Here is a 7500-nt window from a genome sequence, read left to right as displayed (position 1 = left end):
TCCGTCTCATTGAAATTTTTAGAGAGAGCGAGAGAGAGAGAGAGAGAGAGAGAGAGAGAGAGAGAGAGAGAGAGAGAGAGAGAGAGAGAGAGAGAGAGAGAGAGAGAGATCGAGAGAGAGAGAGAGAGGGATGGGAGGGGGATGGAGCAAACGGAACTCAAGAAAGAAAGAAGAAAAAAAGAAAGAAAGAAAAAAAGCAGGGAACAAAGAAAGCCAAAAGGAGAGAGAGAGAAAGAAAATAAAAAGAAAGAAAGAGAGAAAGAAAGAAAAAAAGCCGTCTGAATAACTCACTGTACTTCAACGTTCTACGAAACTCCTGCGAACTCACAGAAGCCAGCGATAGCTGAATCAGAAACGCTTTACTTACACACTCTACGAGATTCCTCAGCGGAGACAGAGGCCAGTCTTTGGGCGTTGTTCTCCACGGCATCTGTGAACACCTCGAATGCATTGTCCTCGACCTGTGGACATAAAAAAGTAAGTTTATAGAAATTCCATAGAAAGTTTAGCAAGATCTAGATGTGGCACTTTTCACCACGTGTACGGGAACGTGTACGGGTAACGTCATCAAATCTAGTTTTTACGTCACGCGTTTGCCAAGATCTGCAGTCTTGGTGGGAGCATATGCTTTGGAACATTGGAGAAACAAAGTGAGTCACGGGTGACAGAATATCTACACGTACGCGTACAGGTCTTTGCTACACGTTCGATCATCTAGAACACTGTATTGTCCAGGCTACGAAACAAAACATTCACTAGATTTTTACCTATTGGCCTATTAGCAGCACACGTACAATAATTATACACTTCAAACAAATTGATCATAACAGTTTGTGACTGTTCACAATTCTATCGTTTAAATCAATTACTCCTTAGCAGCTGTATCTCATTTATGAGCTCTGGGGAAATGCTCGCGCAAGAATGTTGCAGAAAACCTTTTCCTGTGAAGCGTGATGTGTTATATCGCTGTCTGTTATCAAGACACGTAAGTTTTAGTGACATGTTCATGTGTGTACTATTTTTATTTGTAAAGTGTGTTCCATGCATAACCGTATAACTTTGGGTTCGAACCCTTGGCTTTAGGATCACTTCTAAGAGAGCCAGCCCAGTATGCTTTGTGGCATGTAAAGTTGACCCGTGTCCACCCCGGCCTGGGTTCGGAACCTTGGCTTTAGGATCACAAGCCCAGTCTTATACCAACTGAGCTACCCTCCAAGCACACACACACACAAACAACTTACTATTCTTTGACACTATTCTTCAAGAATAAAAGGAAAATGCGCATCATAGACGGATAGCAAAAACATTTTTATCAGTAAAAATCACACTTACAGTGTCTCATTGTGACGAATATGGATGGCAATCGTGACATTCATATAACCGAGATATTATATTTTTGCTCCCGACTCCCCCCTCCCCCCCCCCCCCCCTTTCCCGCCCACACCCCGATCCTCAATTTCTCAATATACTTCAAGCATTCACCTGGAAGAGCTTCTCCTTGAGGCCTCTGGCGAGCGCGTAGAGAGTCTGGATGTCCCTGTCTTGACCCACGTCGATGGCCTGCTCCTGTGCGAACAGTTCCTCTGCCAACGTCTGGGCGTCTGTGTTCTGGTCGTTCAGAGCGTTGAGGTCCCCCACGCTGTCAGTCAAGCCTCCCGAGAGGGTGGTGTTCACAGCGTCGATCTGCACACATCAGGAAAACTCGGATGCACTTTGGGTGGACGGAAGAGTGTTCATGAGTTTATCCAACATACGTGAGAGAGACACTCGTGAGATATTAATCGTTCAAATCACATGTGTGTATAATTATCATGTAAATGAGGTCATGTCAAGCAAGTCTGGCAGGGACCTGTTTTTCCACTGCTTATGATGCCAAAGTCACCGAGAGAAACGTCATTATAGAAAGAACAAAATTGCGCTCGATAATTACCCTCCATGAAGTTTTAGAACTAACACGTCACGCCACGCTTTCAGAGTGACGTTTCTTTACTTTGACGTAATAGATTGCACAAGGCTTTAGATGAGATCGAGGTTCCAAAACAAGCGTCTTCAATTTAGCTGCCTCGACTGCAGGACATTTTTAGTCAAATACACGTAAGTACAGTATGTAGGATAAACAGAATACTACATGGCTTGCTGTTTCGTACCAGATTTACACTCGTTGCTTTTTCAAATAGTGAACAGCTCGCTTTCGCTCGCAGTTCAATATTAAAACAAAAAACTCGTGTAAATCCGGTACGACACAGCAAGCCATGTAGTATTCTCTATATACGTACTATATGCTTTGCCAGGTGGATGGATGGGTGGGTGGTTGGGTGGATACATGGTTAGACGGATGGATGGATGGGTTGGGGTGGATGGGTGGATGGATGAACGGATGGATGAATGGATGGATGTATGGATGAACGGATGGATGAATGGATGGATCGATGGATGAATTGATGAATGGATGGATCGCTCGATGGATATGGTAGGTTGGTGCTTTGATGAGCGGGTGATTGCACAAGTGGAAGGATGGATGAAGAGTGAATTGATGGATGTGTAGGTTGGGTGATTGTGTGGGTGAATGGATTGGAGAGTGGATCGATTAACGGACGCGTGGGTTGGTAGTTTGATGAGTAGGTGACTGCGTTGATGGATGGGTTGGTGGAGATGTAGGGAAAGATGTCAGTCATTCTGCGACAGGTTTTGGGTGAGTGCCGGATGGATGGATAGATGAATGGATGGATGGATGGATGGATAGGTGGTTTATTGGGTGGCTGAATGGAATGGTGCAGGGACGTTTGCTCAAACGTCAGTTCTCCATGAGAAGATTATATCAGTCTATTACAATCCATCCATCGAAGTAAAAGTTGGTTTTCCTTCTGAATACTCCAGTATAGCATACTGTATTTATCACAGTAAAAGTCACCTATCCATGAGAATATGTCAGTCTCTTATATTATAATGTTTTGATCAGAGTAAAGGTCAGTTCTCCGCGAGAATATGTCAGTCTAAAACAAAATCCATGAGGATGAAAGTTATTTCAATATACGTTATTTGCGTGTTTGACCAAAATATGACATTTTACACAGATCGAGACAGTCATTGTTCTCCGAGACCGCGATAGCGGTCGAGGTGAACAATGACTGTCGAGATCTGTGTAAAATGTCATATTTTGGTCAAACACGCAAATAACATTTATGTATCGATCGAATTCCTTTCAGGTACTATGACTTTGTTGTTGTTTTGACGATTGAACGAGCCCGGGCACACACACATGCAATCAAACACACAAGCTTCATATTTGGGCGTTTCAGGTTGACCGAAACTTCAAAGGAACTACAAAACACACGTCATGTACTGACTTTGTTGGTGTTTTGACATTGAACAGCGCACACACATGCAATCAAACACATGACGTGTGTTTTGTAGTTCCATTAAAGTTTCGGTCAACCTGAAACGCCCAATTATAAAGTTTTGTAGGCCTCTGACGTCACATGACTCAAAGGGAAATCCAATCTCCAATCGATACATTGCTTGTTATATCTCAGGTGCTAGGAGAAGGGTTCCGCATAACTCTCACTGATTCTTGTTGCGCATGTCGTACCGAATGCATGTAAAGCACTTACGTCCCTTTGTTTTTCAGCTCGTATAACCTATGCACCGCAGCAACAGTCATGCAGTCCTTCGCAAGAATATGTCAGTCTATCGAAATACATCCATCTAGTAAACGGGAAGTTTAAAATTAACGCGGCTTGCAGTTGACTGATGATCTAGTAAAAGGTTAGTCTTATCGCGTCTTGCAGTTGACTGATAATCTAGTAAAAGGTTAGTCTTACCGCGTCTTGCAGTTGACTGATGATTTAGTAAAAGGGAAGTCTTACCGCGTCTTGCAGTTGACTGATGATTTAGTAAAAGGGAAGTCTTACCGCGTCTTGCAGTTGACTGATAATCTAGTAAAAGGGAAGTCTTACCGCGTCTTGCAGTTGACTGATGATCTAGTAAAAGGGAAGTCTTACTGCGTCTTGCAGTTGACTGATGATCTAGTAAAAGGGAAGTCTTACCGCGTCTTGCAGTTGACTGATGATTTAGTAAAAGGGAAGTCTTACCGCGTCTTGCAGTTGACTGATGATGGCGTTCTGGCTGACGTCAGTCTGTTCGAGCTCCGGTTGGGTGAGGAGGTTGAAGGCATCGATGAACTGCTTCTGCAGGGACATCTGGGCGGAAAGAGCTTCGATGATCTCTGCCGACGTCTTGAGCTGATCTAGTACGTCTGTGGGCAAGTCAAGAGCAATGACTTTAACATTAGATCGACTGATTTGTCTCTTAGACATATATCTAGATGCGGAACTTTTCATCACGTGTACGGGAACGGAACATCTACGGGTAACGTCATCAAATCTAGTTTTTACGTCACGCGATTGCCAAGATCTGCAGTCTTGGTGGGAGCAAAACAACGTATGCATTTGGAACTCTGGAGAGAAAAAAGTGAGTCACGTTTGATCATCTAGAAAACTGTAAAGACGGTACACGTCAAACAGCCATTATTTATTTCATTAGTTATTTTAAAAATAAAATAAACCAGATATATACTTCTAACGTTTCAAAATTCAGAATCAGAAGACAAGAATGGTGCGTAATTGGAACGTGTATAATTGACAAAACGTAACGTTTTCTTCTGTCCATGATATCACGTTCCAATAACCAACTAACTTGTTTATTGGTTATTTCATTTCTGTTTTATAACCTTATTCTCCGAATACTGGGAGATTCGGTTCGCCTCTTACCAGTGGAAACCCGACAGCAACGAGAGTCGCGCTACGCAAGCGTTTGCGTGTCTGAGTCTAATCGACGACCAGCAGTTCTGGCACAAAAGTTTTCTTATGTCATGCTATCTTGTCTTGTCTTGTATTTTCTTGTTTTGTTTTATCTTCCCCTTGACTTCCTTTGTCTTGTCTTGTCTTGTCTTGTCTTGTTTTGTCTTGCTGAGTCTTGTCTTCTTCTCTTTATCTTGCTGTCTTATCTTATCCTATTAGGTTATCTTTACCGATATCATCTTATACTATTTCATCATACCGTTTCTTACCCTATCCTGTCTTGACTTATCCTACCCAATCATGTCTTATCACATGCATTCATAGTTTTGTTTATGTCATCCCATTTTAGGCTCTCATAATGTATCTCATCTCATCTCATCTCATCTCATCTCCTCTCATTTCATTTCATCTCATCTCATCTCATCTCATCTCATCTCATCTCCTCTCATTTCATTTCATCTCATCTCATTCTCATCTCATCGTATCGTATCCCATCGTATCGTATCTCATCGCATCGCATCGCATCGCACCTCATCTCATCTCATCTCATCTCATCTTATCTTATCTTATCTTATCTTATCTCATCTTATCTTATCTTATCTTATCTCCACTCACTGTTGAAGCGGTCGTTGAGCTGATCCAGCTCGGTCAGAGGCATGTCATCCTTCTTGGGGGGAGGGGGAGGGGGGTAGTAGTTGTACCTGCCGTAGCCTACGTGAGCACCGCTACCTGAGCCGCTCGCCCCGCTTCCCGCGCCTCCGTGGGTAGGCCGGCCTCCGTGGGGAGGCCCGCCTCCGTAGTTAGGCCCACCTCCGTAGCTAGGCCCCCCTCCATAACCTCTGAAAATTAAAAAAAAAAAAATTATTAAAAACAGTAATGTAAACGACATATATATGTTGTCATGTGTTAAGAAACGTTAAATTCAGATTTTAAAAATATGTATTTGAAATTTACATTGGGAAATTAGTTTTAGATAAAAAGGACAAAGAAGGGTTAGTTCATGGTTAAGAAACGTTAAATTGAGATTTAAAAAATATGTAGATTTAAAAAATATGTATATGAAATTTACATCCGGAAAATTAATTTTAAGGACAAGAAGGGTTAGTTCATGGGCCGTAATGTTATAGAAAATTCGAAACTTTCACAAGAACTTCAAGCTTTCCGTTTTCAAAGTGGACAATATTAAGAAGACTAGACACACAACGTGACTAAATGTAAAAGAAAAGAAGGTAGAAGAACAGACAAAACTCCAGACAAACAACCCACAGTCTCAGCCAAATTCACCTACAAATACCCTGCTGGAACATAGCGCTGGTTGTCATAGTATCAACAAAAATCAAAAATGACTCTATTAAGCCTCCCGTTTTCGAACATTCATGCTATTGCCACCTGCATCTGTAGACATGGTATAACAGAAGCAATAAGCAAAATAGCTGTTTTTGATTAGATAATTAACTTGAGTATCTATCTCTTCTCGTATGTAAAAGTTGCTAAGTTGTCCCTGTTCTGAATTTTTGTCGAATTTTAAATTGGTACCTTACGTTTTTGTCAGGTCGATTTTAGAGGTACCCTTATTTGAAAGGCGGGTGACAGGCGAAGTGGCGTGGTGGTAAGACGTCGACCTCCTAATCGGGAGGTCGTCAATTCGAATCCCGGTCGCTGCCGCCTGGTGGGTTAAGAGTTGAGATTGTTCCGATCTCCCAGGTCAACTTATGTGCAGACCTGCTAGTGACTTAAGCCCCTTCGCGTGTACACGCAAGCACAAGACCAAGTGCGCACGGAAAAGATCCTGTAATCCATGTCGGAGTTCGGTGGGTTATGGAAATACGAAAATACTCAGCATGCCTACTCAACGAAAGCGGAGTGAAGCTGACTATGCTCTCAGAGTATAGTTTGGGGAACCCAAATGGGCAAGCGAGCTCACACGTAACCAGAACATTCTGGAACGCTGAAGAAGAAGAAGAAGAAGAAGAAGAAGAAGAAGAAGAAGAAGAAGAAGAAGAAGAAGAAGAAGAAGAAGAAGAAGAAGAAGAAGAAGAAGAAGAAGAAGAAGAAGAAGAAGAAGAAGAAGAAGAAGAAGAAGAAGAAGAAGAAGAAGAAAGGCGGGCACGTGTAGCCTGTTGAAGAAATCTTTGATCCAAAAAGTGTGCAGGTTAGCCAAGTTGTGTGCCTTAAATGGCGTAGAAAGTGTATTGAAATGGCACGCGAATGAGTTCTAAAGATGAAGTACGAAATTGGATGCAATAATGTTTTGCTAGGTTAAAAAAAAAGAGTTATTGCGAATTCGAGCATATCGCGTGAGGCCATCTCGAACACCTACTGACAGACGATGTTCAAAAATAAATTTCGCCGGCTTTCTATTGGCTGCAACAGTGTTGTGCCCTTTCCAGTGAGCCAACCAATCGCCAAAGGCACGATGACTCAAACGAGCATGGCGTAAAATAGCTCTAATGTTCAAGTTTGTCAGAGTCCGCTTGATATGAAAGTATGCCCTTTTTCTTCGAAATATGTGCATCGGAATTAAGACACTCTTAGATATGATACTATGCTTTTTATTCCATGTGACGGCGGCAATATCTTGTCTCACGTTTATTTTAAAGTCAAAACTGTCGAACCACAAAATTAAGAAAAATCGCTTAGAAACGATACTTTAAGGCACCACTCTTTCATAATAAAGCAACACAAAACTATACATTAAGAA

The 7500-nt window shown here is 42.1% G+C and overlaps 1 protein-coding gene across 1 annotated transcript in view; it reads right to left on the bottom strand.

The window, feature by feature from the left end:
• LOC138980089 (uncharacterized) overlaps positions 1–7500 on the bottom strand; it is a 13466-nt gene that overhangs the window by 4503 nt on the left and 1463 nt on the right. The window contains exons 2-5 of the mRNA XM_070352892.1: positions 5415–5638; positions 4092–4255; positions 1483–1683; positions 368–461 (exon numbers count right to left, since the gene is read on the bottom strand). Of these exons, the coding sequence (XP_070208993.1) occupies positions 368–461; positions 1483–1683; positions 4092–4255; positions 5415–5638 (683 nt within the window). The remainder of the gene's footprint in view (positions 1–367; positions 462–1482; positions 1684–4091; positions 4256–5414; positions 5639–7500) is intronic.

Source organism: Littorina saxatilis, linkage group LG11, assembly GCF_037325665.1.
Source record: "Littorina saxatilis isolate snail1 linkage group LG11, US_GU_Lsax_2.0, whole genome shotgun sequence".
Taxonomy (NCBI): domain Eukaryota; kingdom Metazoa; phylum Mollusca; class Gastropoda; order Littorinimorpha; family Littorinidae; genus Littorina; species Littorina saxatilis.
This window is presented reverse-complemented; position numbering and strand designations above follow the sequence as displayed.